Here is a 23,308-nt window from a genome sequence, read left to right on the forward strand (position 1 = left end):
GATTGTGTTTTTTCTCATTTTATTTCACTTAAAATTTTTAAAAAGTTTTTCAGTACTTTATGCGGTACACTAAATATTACAATTGAAAAATACAACTCGTCCCACAAAAAACAAGCCTTCAGACAGCTACGTTAATGCATGAATAAAAGAGTAATGATTTTTTGAAAGTGGGTAGGAAAAAAACTAAAATGAAACATGAGGGGCTGGTTGTTTAGGGGTTAAAATGAATATTACTCCTCAGCTTACCTATAGCAGCTGCTCTAAGCTGCCTCATATGTTCTTCAAGGACCTCTGGATCTTTAGAACTGTAGGGTCCCAACTCAGGGTAAAAGCTGGAACCAATGTCTTCAGGTGGACTATGTCTACCTTTAGGGTAACTTGCTGATATTTTTGGGTCCCAATGAGGGACCATCACATGATCCCAGTGGATATAGTTATTATCAAACTTAGGATTTCCATACCACATGTAGTAGAAAACATGAAGATCATAATACACTTTTGTTTGGTCTGCTGCATTTGCCGTGCCTTGTGGTTGGGAAATAACGTCACTGGAAATAGACCGTTTCTCTGATTGTTCTCCAAAGGGCATAAGTTCTAGGCCAGGAGCCAGGTCAGAAAAGCCATCCGTCGGCTTCAAAGTTCGCAAACCCATCATAGTTCCAAAAATGAAGAGAGTGAAAAGGAAAAGAGCAATACATGCTTTCCTTCGAAGCCTTGCCATCTCAGAAATCAATGTTTTGATCTATGATACCCAGAATACCGTTCTTTAACTATCAGGTCGATATTACCCCATCAGCTTCTGTGGAGACTGATCTGTAAAAGAAAAAAATATGAATATAATTACTAACACAATCTGATCAGCCAAAATATATCAACATTGCAATGTCCATGATAGTAACATTGTATCTTAGGACAATGTCCATTAATTCAGGCTGTTTCGACTCTCCCCTTGTTGATCCAGAGGAAGGCAAAAAAAATGATGCAGATGCCAATTTAACTCATTTGGAGGAAAAAATTCCTTCCCGGCTTCATAATGGCAGTTAGAATAATCCCTGGATCAACATTTGAGTTCCTACCTAACTCCAAGACCCGGATCAAACCCACTGGTCACCTAATGTCTATATCATGTAATACCCTAGCGCTCTAGAAAGACGTCTAGTGCCCTCTTAAACTCTTCTGTGGATTTTGCCATCACCACGTCCTTAGGCAGAGAGTTCCACAGTCTCACTGCTCTTACAGTAAAGAACCCCTTCTATGCTGGTGATGAAACCTGCTTTCTTCTAAATGTAGCGGATGCCCTCTTGTTACCGTCGCCGTCCTGGGTATAAACAGATCATGGTAGAGATCCTTGTATTGTCTCCTAATGTATTTATACAGAGTTATTTGGTCGCCCCTTAACCGTCTTTTTTCCAGGGTATATAATCCCAATTTTGATTATTCACTGGGTATTCCAGTCCTCCCATTCCATTTATTAATTAAGTTGCCCTATGATATGTGCCTTCTGTGTACCAAATTGCTGTTGTATTTTATAACCTTACGGGCTTTTACCCACTAGCATTTTTTTTTCGCTGCAATTTTGCTGCATTTTTTTTCCAAATGTCAATAGAACTTTATAATGTTAAAATCGCAAGTTTGTGTTGCTGTGATTTTTGTGCAATGCGATTTTAACATTAGAAAGTCCCATTGGCATTTGGAAAAAAAAAAAGCAGCAAAATCGCCGCAAAAAAAAAACCTGCTAGTGGGTAAAAGCCCTAGGGCTGAGTTCACACAGGGCGGAATTGCCTGTGGAATGTCCGTGCAGGTTTCATCACAGATTCCTGTGCAGAAGAGAGGGGGTGAGTTTAGCAGCGGAAATTATGATACAATTGACATGTCGCGGATTTGAATTCCGCACCGCAATGAAGTTTCCGCACAGCTTTTGTGCGGGTGTTTTCCGCAGCATTTGGACGAGATTTTCAAAATCTCGACCATTCTGATGCTACTGTAAATGCAGTGGAATTTCCACGCGTAGGGTTCGCAAGGAAATTTCGTAGCAATTCCGCCGCATGTGAACCCAGCCTAAAAGGAGTTGTCTCACCTAGGTAACCCTATATTAATTAGAAGCTGGTTTCAGTAACACCCATCAATCTTCTGTTAACACCAGGGTTGCTTCTGACCACGCATTTCTCCTGCAGTGGCACTCAGTTCTGACTATAACATGTAATTTTGTATCGCTCAAGAAAGGCATCCAGGCCCCTCTTGTACTCTTTTAGTGAGTTCGACATCACCACTTCCTCAGGCAGAGAGTTCCATAGTCTCACTGCTCTTAGACCTCCTGCACACGGGCGGATTTGCATTGCGAAATCCGGAGCGGGATTCTGCAGCAAATCCAGCCCATAGCATGCTATGAGAAAACGCTATTTCCTGCCAAAAAGCGGAAATCTATTGCGGGCTACGCACGGCCGGCTTCCATTGAAGTCAATGTAAGCCGTCCGTCCCGCGGTCATTCTGCAATCATCATTGCAGAATGGCCGCAGCAGCTGAGTTTTCAATATAGCGACGCCGCGGCATCCTCTCAACTGCGCATGTGCACTGGCCGGCACATTCTCCGCAGAGGAGGCAGCGTCATAGCCATAGCAATAAGGCGGCGTCCTCTGTACTGCGCATGTGCCGCACAGGAGAAGACCTGCGGAGCGGTAAGCTGGTGTCACCATCCGGGCATCAGGTCGAACTCCGCTGTGCGAATCCCACATGCGGGGTCCGATCTGCCTGTGTGCAGGTGGCTTTACAGTAAAGAACCCACTTCTATGTTAGTGTAGAAACCTAGTTGTAGAGAATGCTTCATTGCCACAGTCCTGGGTATAAACAGATCATTGGAGAGACCTCTATATTGACCTTTGTTATATTTGTTGATATTTATTTTTTTCTAAACCAAATACCCCTCATTTTGGTAACCTCTCTGGGTATTGTTATTCGCCCATTCCATTTATTTACTTATTTGCCCACCTTTGAACCTGCTAAAGCTCTGCTATATCTTTCTTCAGCACTGGTATCATCACTTATAGTTGGCGATGGTCCGAAAGCCAGTACTCCTGGGCACCTCGCTGTGCCTAGAAATACAGCTGGCTAGGGTGCCACTAAGCAGGCAAAAACTGACGGTGGTACAGAGCTAAATCAGTGCTGCAGCATCTTTATTCTCAAGATCATTAAGGGTCCCTGTACCCAAAACTGTGCCTCTAAAACTAAAACATTACCAGGTCACCAGCTCATATGTTTATCCCAAATCCTGGCGCCCAGATTCCATCTTAATAAGACTTTGGGGGTTGGGGGGGGGGGGCAGAAATGTATAATCCAGCTAGAGAGAGTACAAACTTTATTACAGCAACATATTGTTCCTATGCAAATATTCAAAGAGCATGTTCCAAGCTTAAGCGTCTTGAACGCAGGCCATGTCCTTAGTCATAGCATCACAATATTCCATGTGCGGTATGTCAAGTGATTTTTAATGGTTTAGTAAATCCATTGTTTTGACATTAGACAATTAAACCCCTTCTGAAGTACTTGATGTGCAGCTATATAAGACTATATCTATATCATGTCATTCATACTTACTCCTAAAGGACATCTGTTGAGCGGCTTGTATTTCATCTGAAAAGGCTAGAATTCTCTTTAGGATATTACATTTCACTGAATCTTTAAGTAACAGAAGAGAAACTGACTAGTCACAAAAAAGACAATGTGGGAGACACAGTAGAACACTGAAAGCTGATCACATAGCACTCATCCATCCTCCTCGTACAGTAGATGGACATGTATTATTAATGCCCTTGGTCTACACTGGAACCTTTACAATGTAAAATGGAAATGTACAGATGCAAGAATGGCAGAAAGTAAATACTGTATTTATAAGTAATGCATGCCTTTCTGTCCAAATATACCAGTATGCCCTCAATTTTCCTTGTGGGAGTAGCAGTTGGTGCTCTGATGCCTTGCCTATAATGGCGAGATGTATTCAGCCAGTCATAATCCTATAGGCATATGCATACAGAATTTTTTAAATCCTCAAGTCTGCTAACATTCAAGACATCCAAGAAAAGCACTCTAACCCCAAGGCAGGAATACTGTATGTGTGCTTGGAATAGAAAGCAAGACAGAAGAGAACCATAAAAATATGGTGAATTCAAATTGCGGACACGTAGCTGGAAATATTTTCCATTAGAGGGTTTCTTTGTGGAGAACGTAAAAACAACTCCATTTCCAAAGACTTATGAATTCTCTTTTGCTAATCTCGTAGTACAGACTGTTGCTAAATAGGAGAAATTGATTGCATGTTTACTCACACCTTGGAAAAGACATAATTTGTGCTTAATCCATTTTTATTGAAAAATATTTTTGTTTTAACAAAACCAAAAATAAACAATTTTGCTGACAAACAATATTTTAGTATATTACCTATTATGTCAGAATCCAGTCTATTGATTAGATACCAGGGGTGATAAATTCCTCATTAGACTGCTAAAGCTCAATCAATTTCAACCTCCATTGAATGAACCAAGAATTGTACTTTTCTAAACCCAACTCTGAGCTTTCCTATATCCTAGCCCCTAAGTAGGACTACCCAAATTAAATATTCTAATAGGGAGATGGAGGGAAGGAGAAAAAAAAACAACAACACAAACTATCCACACACCTTACACATGTCATTGGAATAAGAGAGTTACTTAATATAAAGATAGCTAAGGGGAAGATATTCAGAATTATCCCTCCTCAATCGCCAATGTATCCAGGGACTTCAAATGCGTATAAACTTCTCCTGACCATCCCTCTCCTCCGCCACCAACTCCTCATAGTCATCAGCTCATTAACCTTCTGCATCCATTCGACCATTGTCAGGAGCTTTTGTATTTTCCCGTATGACTGAGTGTGTGGCTGTTAGAAAGAAACGCAGCAGATCTTTTTTGATGGTAGACATTGCACCAGGTAGCATAGACAAGAGCGCTATCTGCGAAGAGGGAGTAATAGAGTGTTTCTCCTTGTAGTTGGAAAACACTATATCCCAAAAAGCCGCAATGTTAGGACAATTCCAATAAACATGCAGCATGGTTCCTATTTCCCTTTCACACCTCCAGCAATTTGGGGAGACAGTGGGGAAAATGCAATGAAACAGAGCCGGAAACCTATACCATCTAGTTATTATTTTAGAATTCCTTTCCTGAGCTCAACAGGGCCATGGGCAGCTTGTGGGCCAGTAAAAAGGCCCTCTCCCAATCCCCGGGTTCTATTGCACATTCAAGATCCTTTTCCCACTTTTTCACGAAGGCAGGGTCCCAGTTAAGGGTATTCTCCATAATGTCTTGGTAAGTCTAAAGGCCCATTTACACGGAGCAGTGATCGCTTAAAGATTGCTCAAAACGACAGTTTGAATGACAGCTTTGAGCAATGATTTTGCATAAACTATTAAGTAGCTACTCAGCTACTTAATAGCTATTTAATTTGTGCAAATGAAGCCTTAGCTGAATGCAGTTAATAGCCCGAGGGCTCTTATCTGCTTTCAGTTCCTTTGTTCTCCGTCGGGAAACAAAGTTAGCAGAACTCCCCATGGGGAACTCCTGATAAGGCTAAACGACGATTTTTAGGTTGGACTGAATTTAACGATCAGCTAGCAGTGCACGAAAAGTGTACGGTGGCCGCGCATTTAGACCCAACGATTATCGCTCAAACGATCGCTTTTTTGCGATTTTTGAGCAATCATCGCTCAGTGTAAATGGGCCTTTAGATAGACATCTAGGTGGGGGTGAATCATTGGTAAACAAGTGGAGTCGTGAAGTTTGAGTAATTGGATTTAAGGAAGTGTAATAATTGCATATATGAGAACCATGAAGGCAATTTTTCGGGGTTGTGCTGCTCTTAGCTCCTCGTACGTTGGTGCCCCCGTATTTCTCAAAATCTGATACATTGTAATGCCACTTGTTATACGACCAACACAAAAAGTTGGAAGCCTCCCTGGCAGGAGGAAAATCTGGGTTACAAAATAAAGGGGTTAATGGCCCCTATTCTTGGACAATCCAAATCTTATCACTGCATTGTCCCATAATTTCAGGAGATCTACCGCAAAAGGCGAACGCTCAATAGTATTGGGTCTCAATGTTTGTGCCAGCCAGGGTAAACCCCCTACTTTTGTTTCCAACAAATCCTCCTCCAATCTTTGGAGTCCCTGTGGAAATGCCAGTCATGCAGGTGCATCATTACACAGGCTAGATGATAAATCCTAAGGTCAGGTAGCCCTGCTCCTCCCTTACCCCTGAGTCTCATAAGTGTCCTCAAGCCTATCCTACTATGGTTCCCTCCCCACAAAAAGCAAGAAAATGTTTCTTTTGAGTTGCTTAAAGAAACCCTCTGGGGGGGGGGGGGGGGGGCAACGGGGAGTGCAGGAAAGACATAATTTATATTGCCTCATTGCCAATGAAAAGTTTAGCAGGCTTGCATTTTTAAATGTTCCTACTGTTTTGACTCTGAAGCTCCTCTACAGAACTGTGTGACTCCATAGTAGAGGGCAACAGACAAATTCTTTGTCGTCTTCTGCAGTTATATTCTCTTTCAAATATCCCTTACTTTTTGAAAACTATTCATTAAAGGGTTAATCCCATGTTATAAAGTCATGGGGTATCACGGTATTAGTGTATCTTGACGCCACCAAGAAGTCCTGGTGGAGACAAGACTGACTACCTGTTGACTCCCCCAGAAGATCATTGGCTGCTGAGAAGGCTCGGCTGCAGGTCGTGGCAGGTAAGTATAATGATGCCTTTCCCTGTGAATACAGGCTTGTGCTGCTGCATTGCCATCTGTGCTGCTGTTATGCCCGCTCATCGTCTCCCCTCCCACTTGTTACTGCTTCCCGCACCCGAACGTTAATTGTGTTCCCCGCGTCCGGCTCCTCATACTGGTCACCGGGTCAACATCTCCCCTGCGACTTTCCCTGGGACGACGGCGGGCGGCAACCAGCAAACACAGGTAACTGGAGAAATGTGTTCCGCCAGCATGGGGGGAGAGCACTAAGTGCTGTGAGTGCGGGAAAACCACAGCGCAGCGGGACAGTTGCTGACCTGCGTCCCCGCAGACAGCTGTAGCCAAGTGCGGGGGGGGGGGGGGGGGCATAGTGGTAGGCACAAGGCACACACGACAGCAGCACTAGGAGTACAGCAGGGGGGGGGACGCCGGGTACCTGCTGTCAGAGCGCCGCAGCACTACAAGTACAGCAGGAAGGAAACGCCGGGTACCTGCTGTCAGAGTGCTGCAGCTCAGCGCCGGTGGCGGCCGCTGGAAGAAAAGAAAGGTAGCAGGACCTTTAGCTCTTGACCCAACCAGAAGCTAGGGTTGTGACAGGGGGTGTTACTCATCCAAGCCCTGTCAAACTCCTAGCTTCTGGTGGAGTCAAGATACACTAATACCGTGTAGCTTCTAGTGGCGTCAAGATACACTAATACCGGGTATCACTAGGACATGCCATCACTTTATATTTGGTGGTGGTTCGAAAGCTAGTACCCCATACCAGGGAAATACAACAGGCTGGGGTGCCACTGAACAGAAACAATTATTAAAGGTGAAGCAGCTAAATCAGTGCTGTGGCATCTTCATTCTCAACATCAGTGAGGGTTCCTGAGGTCGGAATCCCACCAATCCTAAACTGATGGCATATCCTAGCAATATGCCATTAATAACATGTTAAACCTTTAAAGGGATCCCAACTAAACAACATTTGCTGTATTAGCACATATAAATGTATTAGAGAAGCCTTTGGAATAAGTAGCTGCCACCCTGGCATGACTGCATAATGCAAAAATGAAGCGGTTGAACCAGAGTCAACTTTTATAATTGTTTCCATAGGATGGGTAATAAAAGTTTGTTCGTGGGTATCTTACCACTAAGAATCCTACCAATCCTGAGAACGGGGGTTCCCTGTTCCGCTCTTTTTGTAATTGAAGGAGTGCAGATTTTGCGTGCACAAATACTTGCACAAACATGGTAGTGTGACTCTGCTCTAAAAGGGATTTCTAAGAGAAGTAAAAAAACAAATATATAGCTTTCCCTGGCCCAAAACAATAAAGCAGTCTAGATTCACTTGTTTGAGGTCCCCAATCCTACAGCGGCACCTCTGTGTTATCTCCGCCGCTGCTCTGTTTACAGGCTGCGATCAGCCTGTTGGCAGGATATATCACAGGCTATTACAGCCAATCACAGAGCAGCAGTGAAGTTTGGTTCACAGACTGCCTCTGCAGTTTGTAAACAGCCGCAACAGGGACAACAGAAAGGTGGTGCTGGAGGTGCAGGGACTCGACGCGGGTATCACGGAGTGAGCCTCTGTGACCTATCCCCCCACTTCCTTGTAACCCTCCAAACAATACGCTACTACTTCTAGTTTGGATAATTTTTGGCCACAGCGGCCATTTATTTAACTTTAAATTTAACAATGGGTAAAAAACACATTAAAGAATAAACAACCCACCAAAAAGGGGGAAGTCCCCGGAGCCTACAACCCCCTCTGTCGCCTCACTACACGGAAAAGGATCTTCCGTACTGCCTGCCGCCGCTCTCCCACTATCCGACTCGGGAGACCGAAGATCCCTCCCGCTACCGCCCTCCCGTCGCCAGACCGCCGACTCGGGAGGCAACACACACACGGTTGCCCCTAGTCGCCCACCTCCCGACTCAGAGACCCGCTAGCCGTTCCTAGGCCAGCCCACTCGTCTCCACAGGGACTCCGGCCTGACAGAGCCAGGAGGCGACAGACCGACCACACACTGTAAACCAACAATGGGGCGGGAAGGGGGGACAGGCAGCCATCGGTCCTCCGCTCTCCCCCCCCCCCGCCCCGCATCCGAACTGGCTCCGAGAACTCCACACCCCCCTCCATCTGCCGCTATGACAATGTACATATCACCTACAAACCCCCCCCCCCCCCTCCCCTAACTAAACCTTAACCCCTAGTTGCTAACATACGGGCGGGTGGGTGGGACTTCCTCGCTGTCTCCGTCTTCTTCTCTTCTGCTGCCGACTGAAACTCCTCCTCCTGCTTTTCCCGCACTTTCTAACTGCTCCCCCCTCCCTATTCTTCCCCCCCATCTCTACACTACTGTTAACCCTAGCCTCCCCGTTAACCCCGTCATGTGCTGCCTACATATATGCGCCTGCGGCTGATATTCCGGCGCTTCTGGACATGTGAGTATAGGCTGTTGTATTGTTTGGGGAGATAGGCAGTTTGATTTTTTTTAACCTCATAAGGATGTATATATTGTTATTTTATTCTGTCATTTTTTTAAACTTTTTTTCATAACTATTTTACATCTATGTCCCCCATGGCGGCTTATAAGACCATAAGACCTCTGGGGGACATTCACTTTTTGTTTTTAATTTCACATTTTTCCATAGGAGTCCCAGTACAGGGGAAAACAACCTCTTGTTATGACAATAGTCCCTAACAGAGACGATCTTGGCCTGCTAGGACCCTGCAGATCTGCTGTAAAAAGGGGCACCCAACCGGCACACGATCACCTGGTGGAATAGTGGAAGTAACACCTCTGCTTTTTCTCTGCACTACATAGCGCTCATTGAGTGCTAAGCAGCCTGGAAAGGAGAAGGCAGAAGTGGTTAAAAAAAAATAAATCGCTTTTGCCTTCTCCTCCGGGTGTACGGCTGTCACAAACAGCCGAGGACTTGACCTGCCCCTGCTAGATTGCAGGAGCTTTAATTCCGCCCATATAACCATTTGTTTTCCCATCAACTGGCCTGTGTGCATATACGCACAATAAGCTGATGGACAAGCTCATTCATTGGCTTATTGTGTCTTTTATGTGGGCATAGAGATGTGCGAGTATGCTGCCAACAAATGCATTCTGTATGGGAATGAATAATCATTCATCCACATACTAGCGATAATCTTTCTGTGTATACATTAGTCGCTACCACAGGCGGATTATTTGCCCATGCAAAACTGCCCTTAGTGTTCACATAGCCAAACAGTAAATGAACCTAATGATCTGGCGAGGGACAATGTACCATTATTTCAACTTCATCTATACTGATATGAGAAGTCATTGGGATCACAGCAACTGTTTGCATGAAAACGCTGTATTACCATGGCCTTTAAACAAAAGCGACTCATCTTAAATCCTGCTGCAAAAGTAATCTGTGTCCTACCACTTTTACCAGATAATTGCAGAATGGAGGGCTGCCAACATTGTACTGGCAGATTTTTTTACACTTAAGCATTTTATTTCCTAAGCCCTTGGAATACATGTAGAGCTTATCCCCATAGCAACTCACAATTAGATTTCTATCAGACGTGTGACCAACGCAGTATCTCTGTATCTCACCGTCTGACATGATTTCCTGCAGATATTCTGCTTTCACTAGCTGTAGTATGTAGTGCACAGAATATTACCAAAGTATCACTAGAATATATCAGATCAAACGAATGTCTATGAGCACTGTATATTTATCACAGAAGCTTACATCCTAGTGCCGTACAGCATCCTACAGGCATTAATATGTTTGGTTCTGGTAAAACTGCACTAAAAACCACATTGGCAAAAACGGTGTGCTTTTTTTCATGGCTTTGCAGCATTTCCAATGTGGTTTTTACCTTAACCAAACCACCCCATGTGAATGGACCCCAACTATGTGGCAGAAAGACCTTTCCACTAGCACTGAGTGAAGCTATTCTTCACAACAGATTGATAAGACAAGTCAATAATGATAATTAGAAATAAAAAGAACTACATTAGCAATTAGCAAATGTCTCATCCTGGGCAAACCGGTAACATTATCTACATATCCCTGTCTGAAAGACCTGGTGTGGGCAAGGCTGGAATGAGGGCATCACAGCTCAACAAAAGGAAAACAGTTGTTTAATTCTGTTGGTAAAACTTTTTTTTTGCAAAACTTAATATAACTAAACTTTTATATGTCAGAAGTTTTGATCTGTGGGGGTCCGTGTGCTGAGATTCCCACTAATTTCTAAAACGAAGTGCTCAAAAGGCTGTCACTGCGAATGGGGTATGTACTCCACAGACTGTATGCCACTCCAGCTGCCATGTGTCATTAATACTGGTGTCTTCTTTTGTGAGAAAGTGGCCTTTGATTCTAGGGGTCGTGGAGTGGGGGGGGGGGGGGGGGACAATTTGCCTAAACTGCCTAGGGCGCAAAATCATCATAAATGGGCGCTATTTACACTGAGCGATCAGCTTATCATCCATCGTTTATTCAGCATAAATGATTAATGATGAGCTGATTGTTCAGTGTAAATAGCGGCCATTCAGTAGTGAACGGCCACTGTGTTGTGTCAATTGAGAGGGACGGGGGAGCAAGAGGAGAGAAATCTTATGCACTGCCTCGCCCCCCTTCTGGCCGCTCTGTGAGCGAGCCAGCGCTTTTAGCTGCCATGCAGGAGCACAGGAGTGAGGACACACAGGGATGAGTGTCGAGTATCGGAAGGGAGGGAGGCGCGGAGTCTGGAGGGCAGCGGCGGACACTGCGGGAGCGGTGCAGGGCCGCAAGAGCCGCTTCCCCGTCACCCTCCCTGAACTGTGCTGCAGCGGCCAGGGAAGCACACAGGGGGTGCGGGACCTGCGGGGCTGACAGGAGGCTGCAGGATGAAACAGAAAATAAAGGACCTTCCAGCCGTGAGCCAATTGGGAGCTAGGGGTGTGAAAGGGGCGTTCCTCCTGTCAAACCCCTAAGCTTCCGATGGCATCAAGAAACACTAATACCTTCAGCATGTATGCACATTCCCCTATCCCCTCCTGTCCTTGTTTGGGTTATGTGACGTATAGGTCGTCACTTCTACGGCTTGCACAGACGTAACAGCTTTTGCGGATCTGCACACGGATTTAGCCCAGTTCAATGGGAAAAATAAGCATGCAGATTTCTGGATGCCGATTCTATGTCAAGAATTGTCACGTCTTCCGGATACCTGTTTATCTCTTGATATCCCTGTACAATTTGTTAAAACCTCAATAAAAATTTCATTTGAAAAAAATAAAGAATTGTAACGTCTTTTTTTTATTTTTGAACACGTGGATTTAAAATCCTTGAGAGAAAACATAAGGCCATACAGACTATGACACTAATTTCTGTACAAGTGAAGGAGACAATTTTGAACACAGATTTGATGTGGAATCCACAATGAATCCATGCGGATTCCACATCAAATCTGTGGCGAAATGCACCATGTGAGCATAGTAGAACCTGTCAAGAAAACGCTGTACAATACTATAAGTAATACACAAGTAGTCCCGCGATCCCAAAATACATACATGCGTGGGTTCATCATTCTTTTATAGATTTTATTCGTTTTATGATCATGTACGTTTGTATTGGCTACTTGGCTCCACAGGGTTTTCCCAGACCTTACGGCAGAGAGTGCTTACACATGAATGAAGTTCGGAGAGGTCTATAATCAGCCTGTCTGCGCAAATTACCGTAATTTTGGAGCACAGAGCCAGTTGACAGGCACTCATAACACAACCTTTCCGTGGAATTGAATGGTTATTAAATAATGGCTTTAATAGGGACAGTTATCTTTTTTCCTGAATTTTGGACAATGCCTCACCCTTCTCCTTGCGCAGCGAAACTGCTATAGAAGTCTATGGCAGGTGTGCAAATACACAAGACACAAAGACAGAGCAGGAATTATTTTCCTGCGAGCGGAGATTTGGCAGGCGCACAAACACGTCTGGACCTGCGTATCACCATGTAAGGCAGCGATTTTTGCCTGCGCATGATAGCGTATCTCGCACATTGTCATGCACGGGCTTTCTGGTTTTATTTTTTTAATTCCCCGCTCTGTTTGTTAGCGAGGTTGCGTATAAACGTCGCACATATGCAATCTACTCGCGTATGTACAGCGTTTTGTACGCACCCATCAAAAATCAATGTATTTGAACTGCCAGGATATACCATGTATAATACACGCATAATAAGCAATTCAAATATGCTGGTAGGAGCCCAGCCTAAAGATAATTGCTATCACTGAGCCCTGTCTTCAGACAGTGGTAGTTCCTGCTTCAGAAGTATCAATAAGTCCCTCTCTTCTTTTTCTTTGTTATGGTAAATACAGAGTCTGCTGGCCAGTCCCACTGAATGACCCCAAACAGGAGAATATGGGACTGCTGTGCCCGGATTAGGAGGGATCCATACATAACATATAATGGGATCTACTTTCCAACCCTGGAAAGGGCCTCCCATTATTGTCAGTGCTAATCAGCATTCACTGCAGTGCAGTACAGCCACTCAAAGGCAATGCTTCCTGCTGCAGGACTGCTAATGCCAAATCAATAGGTCAGGAACATATTTCTATGGATGATTTAAGCCCCTGTTAGTGCAGCTAGCCAGGGGAATCAGAAGCGTTCAGACTCTGGGCTGGAAACGTTGTGAGTGCATCTAATAAGGGATGTGCCGACTAATCTTGTCTGCTGCTCATTAGAGTGTCTGATTGCTGACTAAACCTGTAGGCCTATCTCATCAACGCATTAGTCATGTGAGTGCCTAGACTGTCGTTCCCATTTAGCCATATTACATCATTTCCTACGTCCATATTCACATCAAGAGGGGCTTCCATAGCCACAATATGGGATCATTTCTATAATGTGCTATAATGAATTTTCTTACTTTTAGATAAACTTGCTATTTGTTTGTATTAGGCTAAGGTGACCAGACGGCCCGATTTAGGTGGGACAGTCCCGCTTTGGTACCCATGCAGGTGATTACCAGCGCCCCCGCGCTACGCCTGGATGCACACACTGCCATCATTGTGTGCATCTGTGATCTTCCTCCCCTGACCTCACCTCCTTGGTTTCGCAGGAGGAGAGGAGAGGAGAAGGTAAGAGGCGTCCAGCCGCACACACTTCCGCCCACAGCAGTGCCAAGGAGACGAGGAGGAGATAAGTATATCCATCTCAGGGGGGCTTCTGTGGGGGTCACTATTAATACTGGGGCCAATATAGGGAATATTATTAATAATAGTGTCTCCTATATCGGCCCCAGTAGTGATAGTATTATTAATGGAGCTACTGTGAGGTCACTATTACTACTGGGGCCACTGATATAGGGGACCATTATTACTACAGAGGCCACTGTTGGGGACACTAGTACTACAGAGGCCACTGTTGGGGACACTAGTACTACAGAGGCCACTGTTGGGGACACTAGTACTACAGAGGCCACTGTGGGAGACACTATTACTACTGGAGCCACTGTGGGGGTCACTATTGTTACTGAGGTCACTGTGGGGGACACTTATTACTGAGGCCACTGTGGGGGACACTTATTACTACTGGAGCTACTGTGGGAGTCACTATTACTACTGAGGCCACTGTGGCGGTTACCATTACTACTAAGGCCACTGTGGGGTCACCATTACTACTGAGGCCACTGTGGGGGACACTATTACTACTGAGGCCACTGTGAGGGGGCACTATTACTACTGGAGCTACTATGGGGGGTCACTATTACTACAGAGGCCACTGTGGTGGTCACTATTACTACTGGAGTTACTGTGGGTGACACTATTACTACGAGGGCTGATATAGGGGACACTATTACTACTGAGGCCATTCTGCACATGGCACTATACCTCAAGCCGACTTAGGGTATGTTTACATATGGCGGAAATGCTGCGGAATGTCCGCAGCGGAAATTTCCACGGCAAATTCCGAAACTTTTCCGCATCCAAAAACCATTTTGACTGGACATCAGCTGTGTACCTGCACCTAATTTCATACTATGCAGGGCTTCCCCTCAGCTCCTCCGAAGGCTTCTCACTGCCATTGCTCCCCGGCTTCCAGTTCCCAGCACTGCTGGTCAGGTGAGACAACTACAGGCCGCTGGGAACCGCATGCCGGGGAGCGCTGACAGCTGGAAGCCTTCGGAGGAGTTGAAATGGAGCGCCACATAGTATGGAATCAGCTGCGGGTATACGGCTGATTTCCAGTCAAAATACACACCAATGGTACAGATTTTTACTATTTTGTGGATGCGGAAATGCTGCGGAAGTCGCTCCCTGCCTATTTTTGGAATGGCCCTGTACTACTTATAATGACGGAGGTAAAACCATACGTCGTGATGAGCCATGCCCCCTAACCACACCCCTTTGTCCCACTTTGACCCTGGGCAAATCTGGTCACCTTAATTATGCCCAATTGTCATCTTGGGTTGATAAAATGTCATTGAGCACTGTTTATAGATCAGATATGGACAGAATCCAGATACTGCATATTTCCAGGCAACATTAACTTCTGCAGGGAGAATGGGAACAAACTACAGTTTCTGATGGAATATGTCAGATATTTAGAAAAGCAGACAGTATAACAAGATACAGTGTGAGGTTTCATGACATGTCTACTAAACACTTCCCAATGAAATAACACCACTGGAGTCTTGCGCTATTCCTCTGTTAAGGTATGTGCACACGTTGTGGATTTCCGCAGCTAAAACCTACAGCAGCAAATCTGCACCAAACCTACAGCTCATATTTGTGGCAATCTGTAATCCGGGCAGGTCAGACCCCGCATGCGAGATTCCTGCAGCAGAGTTTGACCCAGTGCCAAGCCGATGACCCCCTGCATAACTGTCCGGTGTCTCTTCTCTGTGCTGCGGATGTGTCGGCCTGCACTCTGGCACGCATGCGCAGTACAGAGGACGCCGCGCTGTCGCTATGGCTATGACGCAGCTCCTGCGGACATTCTACAATGATGATTGCAGAATGGCCGCAGGACAGACGGCTTCCATTGAATTCAATGGAAGACATCAGTGCGTAGCACGCACAAAATTGCGGCATGCTGCGATTTCTTCTCCGCGGGCAGAAAATTGCAAATGATTTCCGCTTGTGGGCAGGAAATCGCGTTTTTACATTGCATGCTATTGGGATGGATTTGCTGTGGAGTCCAGTGACGGAATTCCGCTCCGTACTCCGCAATGCAAATCCGTCCGTGGACAGGAGCCCTAAGTTGTAAGAGTCCCTTATTTTCATTAATATTTCCTCCAGGAAAATCACACACACAAAAAAAAAACCTAGAAGTTTTATTGTCAACATATTTTTGTGTCATATTGCTTGACCTGCTTGTACGTGGCAACTCGTTTACTCAGGTCACGCAGCAATATTTTGGTCAGTATTTAGCTTCAGTACTTGTAAGCTAAAATCAGGAAAGGGTCCAATAATCAGGAGAGGTACATATAAGGGTCCAATAATCAGGAGAGGTACATATAAGGGTCCAATAATCAGGAGAGGTACATATAAGGGTCCAATAATCAGGAGAGGTACATATAAGGCTCCAATAATCAGGAGAGGTACATATAAGGCTCCAATAATCAGGAGAGGTACATATAAGGCTCCAATAATCAGGAGTGGTACATATAAGGCTCCAATAATCAGGAGTGGTACATATAAGGCTCCAATAATCAGGAGTGGTACATATAAGGGTCCAATAATCAGGAGAGGTACATATAAGGGTCCAATAATCAGGAGAGGTACATATAAGGGTCCAATAATCAGGAGAGGTACATATAAGGGTCCAATAATCAGGAGAGGTACATATAAGGGTCCAATAATCAGGAGAGGTGCATATAAGGGTCCAATAATCAGGAGAGGTACATATAAGGCTCCAATAATCAGGAGAGGTACATATAAGGCTCCAATAATCAGGAGAGGTACATATAAGGCTCCAATAATCAGGAGTGGTACATATAAGGCTCCAATAATCAGGAGTGGTACATATAAGGCTCCAATAATCAGGAGTGGTACATATAAGGCTCCAATAATCAGGAGTGGTACATATAAGGGTCCAATAATCAGGAGAGGTACATATAAGGGTCCAATAATCAGGAGAGGTACATATAAGGGTCCAATAATCAGGAGAGGTACATATAAGGGTCCAATAATCAGGAGAGGTACATATAAGGGTCCAATAATCAGGAGAGGTGCATATAAGGGTCCAATAATCAGGAGAGGTACATATAAGGCTCCAATAATCAGGAGAGGTACATATAAGGCTCCAATAATCAGGAGAGGTACATATAAGGCTCCAATAATCAGGAGTGGTACATATAAGGCTCCAATAATCAGGAGTGGTACATATAAGGCTCCAATAATCAGGAGTGGTACATATAAGGCTCCAATAATCAGGAGTGGTACATATAAGGGTCCAATAATCAGGAGAGGTACATATAAGGGTCCAATAATCAGGAGTGGTACATATAAGGCTCCAATAATCAGGAGTGGTACATATAAGGCTCCAATAATCAGGAGTGGTACATATAAGGGTCCAATAATCAGGAGAGGTACATATAAGGGTCCAATAATCAGGAGTGGTACATATAAAGGTCCAATAATCAGGAGTGGTACATATAAAGGTCCAATAATCAGGAGAGGTACATATAAGGGTCCAATAATCAGGAGAGGTACATATAAGGGTCCAATAATCAGGAGAGGTACATATAAGGGTCCAATAATCAGGAGAGGTACATATCTTCCCATTATACTTCTCTCTGGTTGTATTCCACTCCTGCTTTTTTTTTTTATGAAGCAAAATGCTGCCCAAAATACTAGCATATGAATGAGCTCTTGGGGTCATGCCCAAGGCCATATGGCAGACCCGCAGCGTCTTACGCATTTGGCAGCCACACGCTCTGCAGGCAGACAGCACGTATGGCACTGCGCATGTATGTGAATTACTCACACGCAGACATGCGCAGTGTGATTTTTTTTTTTTTTTTTCTTCTTTTCCCGGGTTTTCAGAGCAGGGATGTGTGTGGAAACCCTGCCCATATGCAATGTAATGTGTCTGGACAGCGTTGCATATGTTGCTCATACAGGTGTATAGGGCTCACGCTGCATACATATGCAGAGAAATAGAGCATGCTGCGATTTATTTATCTTGCGTTTCAATACGCTGTGTCAACACGCCGGTGTGCATACATTAATGAAAGTCTATTGGCTTTCATTGACTCCATTCACTGAGTATCACACTGTGAAAATACATTGTGGACACGAGCCCTTAGGCCGGTTAGACACACTGTGTATTAGTTGCAGAATTTTTTTTACTATAACTCCGCAACTACATAAAATACAATGTTAGTCAACTGGGTTTTAACCTCTTAAGGGCCAAGCACAGTAAATATATGAGAGCTATGTACTAAGAAGTGAAAATGGAAGGGTTTCTTCCACTACGGACCTGGCAATCACGTGACTGCAAGGTCCTATCAGGCTGTAATCAGCTCTGCCAGCGACTAATGTCACTACCGGGGGGGATGTTTTTCCCTGTTACTGGGGCTCCTATGGATGCCACAGTTACAGGGGAAAAGTGTGTTAAAAAAAAAAAACACAACATGTGAACGTCCCTAGAGGTCTCACATGACAGGGGGGTTCATAAATGGTAAAAAAATAGTTACAAAAATAAGTAAAAAAAATTATAATGACAGAGTAAAATAAAAATATATGCATAAAAAGGTAATTGACCCAAAGTCGACGCCAACCAAAACAGTCGCTGTATGCGCCCTGTAATCCAAAATCATTAATTATATATGAAAACGTCCGAAACAGTTACCCCTAATTAAACTAAAAAACGGGGGGAAAAAATCAGAGGAAAAGATTTTTAAAAAATGGCTGAATATGTCACAGCAAAAAAAACAAAAAAACAGCAAAAAATAATTTCGGTCGCTAAAGGGAAAAAATAGTACAGTAAAACCACCACATGGATAAAATCCCTAAAGTGTCTGGTCCTTAAGGGGTTAATAAGCCCTATTCTCTAACAGCAAAAAAGCTCCGCTACAGATTCAAATCTGCAGCACACTCAATTTGTCCCAGAAAGTTCACTGCAGATTTCATGCATTTCAATGTAAAAAGTGAATTCTCATGGCTAAATCAACAACAAAATCGGGTGTATACTTCATTGTGGAGTGTTTCTGCCAAGTAAGCTGTGGTAGTGTTCTACTGTGTGTGAAACTAGCCTTAGACCAGTTTCACACAAGTGTATTACAGCCACATTTCTGCTTCTGTAATATGGACATGTGTCCCAGTCCGACTGCAGACTTACAGACCCAAACTGTCACCATCATAGGAATCTATGATGACTGTTGAGCTCAGTAACTCGCAGTGTCCACACGCCGGTGTGCATGGAACAATGAAAGTCCATTGACTCGATTCAGCACGTCTCACGCAGCCGGGCAATGCACATGTGATACGTGCTGAGGACATTGTTGTGTGCGTGAGCCCTAACATGTAATATTGTAACGCTCAAGAAAGGTGTCCAAACCCCTCTTGAACTCTTTTAGCAAATTTGGCATCACCGCGTCTTCAGGCAGAGAGTTCCACAGTCTCACTGCTCTTATAATAAAGAGCCCCCTTCTATATTGGTGTAAAATCTTCTTTCCTCTAGACGTAGAGGGCACCCCCTTGTTACAGTTACAGTCCTGGTATAAATAGATGATGGGAGAGATCTCTGTATTGTCCCGTGATATATTATACATAGTTATTGGGTAGCCCCTTAGGCATGTCTTTTTTCTAAACTAAATAACCCCAATTTTGATAACCTCTCGGGGTATTGTAGTCCGCCCATTCCATTTATTACTTTAGTTGCCCCCCTTTGTACCCACTCAAGCTCTCATATGTCTTTCTTGAGTACCAGTGCCCAAAACTGTCCACAATATTCCATGTGCGGTCTGACCAGTAACTTGTAAGGATGAAGAACAATGTTCTCGCCATGTGCCCATTGACCTCTTTTGCTGCACCCCATGATCCTATTTGCCTTGGCAGCAGCTGCCCGACACTGGTTGCTCCAGTTAAGCTTACAGTTGTCGCCAAGTTCTTTTCCATGTTAGGGCTTAGTCAGATGGGCGTTTTTTCGCGCGATTTGCACGTGCGCATGTGTCCGGCGATTTTTCTCTGTAACAGCTGTGGCAGAGAAGAACGATGTTCGCCCATTGAATTCGATGGAGCCGGCAATACAGCCGGCTCCATTGAAAGCAATGGGCTGCCGGCGAGCGCGGGATGAATTTTCGGGAAGGGCTTAAATATATAAGCCCTTCCCTGCAATTCATCCAGAAATGTGTAAAAATAAAAAAAATATATATACTCACCTGGTCCCGGCAGACGGAGTTCAGCCGCGGCCGACGGCAGTTCTCCTGAACTGCTCTCTGTAGTATTCAGCAGCCCGGGATTTAAAATCCCCACCTGCTGAATGAGCTGCCTCTGATTGGTCACAGCCTGACCAATCAGAGGCAGCTTTCTCACACCTATTCATGAATTCATGAATGACAGCTGAGAGCTGCCCCTGATTGGTCACAGCCTGACCAATCAGAGGCAGCACTCACTCACCCATTCATGAATGGGTGTGAGTGAGAGCTGCCTCTGGTCACAGCCTGACCAATCAATCAGAGACAGCTCATTCAGCAGGCGGGGATTTTAAATCCCTGGCTGCTGAATACTACAGAGAGCAGTTCAGGAGAACTGACGCCGGCCGTGGCTGAACTCCGTCTGCCAGGACAAGGTGAGTATATATATCTATATATTTTTTTTTTTACACATTTCTGGATGAATTGCAGGGAAGAGCTTATATATTTAAGCCCTTCCCGAAAATTCATCGTGAGATCGCCCGCAGCGCATTGCTTTCAATGGAGCCGGCTGTATTGCCGGCTTCATTGAATTCAATGCGCTGGACAGCTCCGGCCCGTTTCTATTGAAACGCGGCTAGGAGCAGTTTTTTCGGGCAATTTATCGGCCCCGGTCACGCGATTTGCAGATGCGCATCCGTCATGCGATCCGCAAATCGCGGGAAAAAACGCCCGTGTGACTAAGGCCTTAGTGTTACCCAGTGGTTTCCCAATTCCCCATCAGATGTAGGAAGAGGCCTTAGTGCTTGCCTGAGCGGCCACAGCCTCTTCATTGTATTCAGAATACAAAGCCATACATTGCATAGTGGCTATGCCTGATAAGCAGCTTAATCCACTCACTTAAATGGACAGTGCTTCAGAAGGTTCACGTGACTGATGAATATGATGGCCACAGATGTAGTGGGGGTTGGATCACACCATGACACCTTCAAAATGCTGAAGAATAGGTCATCATTATTAAAAATACTAGTGAACCCCTCTGAGGTCCAGATAAATGGACATTGAAAGAAATAATTCTTGACTGATAAAAGCAGCCTCCTACGCAGGTGATCTGTCCCCTCTTACGGTATATACAGCCTGTTATATAGTTTCCTTTCGGTTTTCTACATGGCAAAGCAGTGACAACCAAGAATAGCAGCATTCTAGTTTCACATAGATTGTCCCTCAGCTTTCCAGAGACTGTGAAAGGCAAATAAAGCTGAATTACTTGCAAAATTAAAGGGAACCTGCCGGGTACTTTATGCTGTGCTCACTGAGGACAGCACAGTAGTGTCAGACATGCAGGAATTCTGGAGAACTTACAGCTTGTTTCTGCAGATATCAGCAAGAGTTGAGTTCAGTTTATTTATGAGGACATAGTAACCCCATCCACCTGCTCTGACGGTCTTGTAGTTATTATACTGTATTCTGAGAAACCTGCCAACCACAGGTAGACGGGGTTACTGAGTCCTCATGAATAAGCTGGACTCGACTCTTGCTGAGAACTGCAGAAACAAGCTGTAAGTTCTCCAAAATCCCTACACATTACCCTAAGGCCTCCTTCACACAACCGTATGCATTTGTACGCTAGGCCAGTCGTGGTTAAAAAAAAAATCAGATGAAAGAGGAATAGGCATGATCAAGTCCCGATCTTAAATTCGTTTTATTTATTAATGATAAGCAGTCTGTGAGACACATAATAGAAAAGGTTTGTACAGTACATATAAGCATAAACAGAAACATATTCGTATTTTAAAGGTTAACATCAAACTTGTTACTGTGTCTTCCAAACTATCCGTCTGTAACTTTATTAACAATAAACATTTTCAAACTTATATAAACCGTAAGTTGAGTTTTGCTCTTCCTTATTTTGGGTCTTAGTGGTTACAGGTCTTCCAGGCGCTTGTCAGTGGGGGGGGATGTTAGGGGGTGGGGAGGGGGAGGGAGGGGATTAGCGTGCATTGGGTTTAAATTTCAGTTGGTGATCAGAGTAGAGTAAGAGTTTAGCCAGGCTCCCCATACTTTTTGGAATTTAGCCGGGCATCCTCTGTTTTGGTATATGATTTTTTCATACGAGGTTACAGTGTTTACGTTTTGAATCCAATGTAGGGTCGAAGGGGGTTCTGTTGCCATCCATTTCATGGCAATTTCTTTGCGGGCCAGGAATAGTGTCTTTTGTAGGAAGACCCGAATATGGAATGGCCACTCCTCCTCCTCCAGTAAACCAAACAGCGCCACCTTAGGGTCCGGTTCAATGGATAATGGGGGTTGTTGCAGCGAGTTTACCAGATTTATTACTTCTGACCAGAACTCCCTAACGTACTGACATTCCCAGATCAAGTGCCAGAAGTCCGCCCTTGGTTGGCGGCATCTCTGGCATGAATCCGAGGTCGTATTGCGCATTTTGTGTAGCCGATTGGGAGTGAGGTAGGCTTGGTGTATAATGTATAGCTGGATTAGCTTGTTATTTACAGCTGGTGATACTGACAGGTGGGATTCAGAAATATCCTGCCATTCCTCAGGTGTAAGGGAAGCAATGGCAAGTTTCCATTTATCATATGCTGGGGGGGGGGTCAGGATTTATTTTAGCTGAGAGGAGGTGTGTGTATAGAGCTGATATTAGGCCTTTGGGTCCTTGGGATTTGAGAATTCCTATTGTGGGGAATTTGGATATGTGGGCCGAAGGGGGGGGGAAATTGGGAGTTTAGTGCATGTCTTAACTGAAAGAATCTGAACAGTTGGAGGTGTGGGGCCTGTAGTCTATCTCGCAGTTGTGTAAAAGTGGGGAGTATTCCGTCTATATATATGTCTTTTAAGTCCCGATCTTAATTAGCGTTTTCTAATCTATTCAAATGAGCGACTGCGACGTATCGGCAAAAAAACGCGCTGCTACGCAGAAATGCCTTAGTCTGTAGAAATCCTCAGAATGACTGCTAATGCTTAAATAGAGCCAGCTGTCTTCTTTTCCCAGCATTGGGCACAGCTAAACTCCCTCCCCCTCCCTTTTTTCAGCTCCCATTAAAGTCCTGAATATCTCGGCAAAAGATAGGGCTAGACGTATCTTTTCATGTGCCGTATACAATCAGTCGCCGTTTTTGGTCGTCAATGTGCAATTTTTACTGGCGCTAAGTTCCGCCTGTCCCCCCCCCCCTCCTATTGTAAACAGTGGCGAGGGGCAGAGAGAGGGCGA

At 44.6% G+C, this 23,308-nt stretch overlaps 1 protein-coding gene across 2 annotated transcripts in view; it reads right to left on the reverse strand.

Moving 5' to 3' along the window:
* Positions 1-23,308, reverse strand: part of MANEAL (mannosidase endo-alpha like) — a 63,163-nt gene that overhangs the window by 15,808 nt on the left and 24,047 nt on the right. For both annotated transcript variants that reach the window (XM_066574816.1, XM_066574811.1), the window contains exon 2: positions 247-813. In XM_066574816.1, coding sequence (XP_066430913.1) covers positions 247-721 — 475 coding nt within the window. In that variant the 5' untranslated portion in view covers positions 722-813. The remainder of the gene's footprint in view (positions 1-246; positions 814-23,308) is intronic.

This window comes from Eleutherodactylus coqui, chromosome 1 (assembly GCF_035609145.1).
Source record: "Eleutherodactylus coqui strain aEleCoq1 chromosome 1, aEleCoq1.hap1, whole genome shotgun sequence".
NCBI classification, from domain to species: Eukaryota; Metazoa; Chordata; class Amphibia; order Anura; family Eleutherodactylidae; genus Eleutherodactylus; species Eleutherodactylus coqui.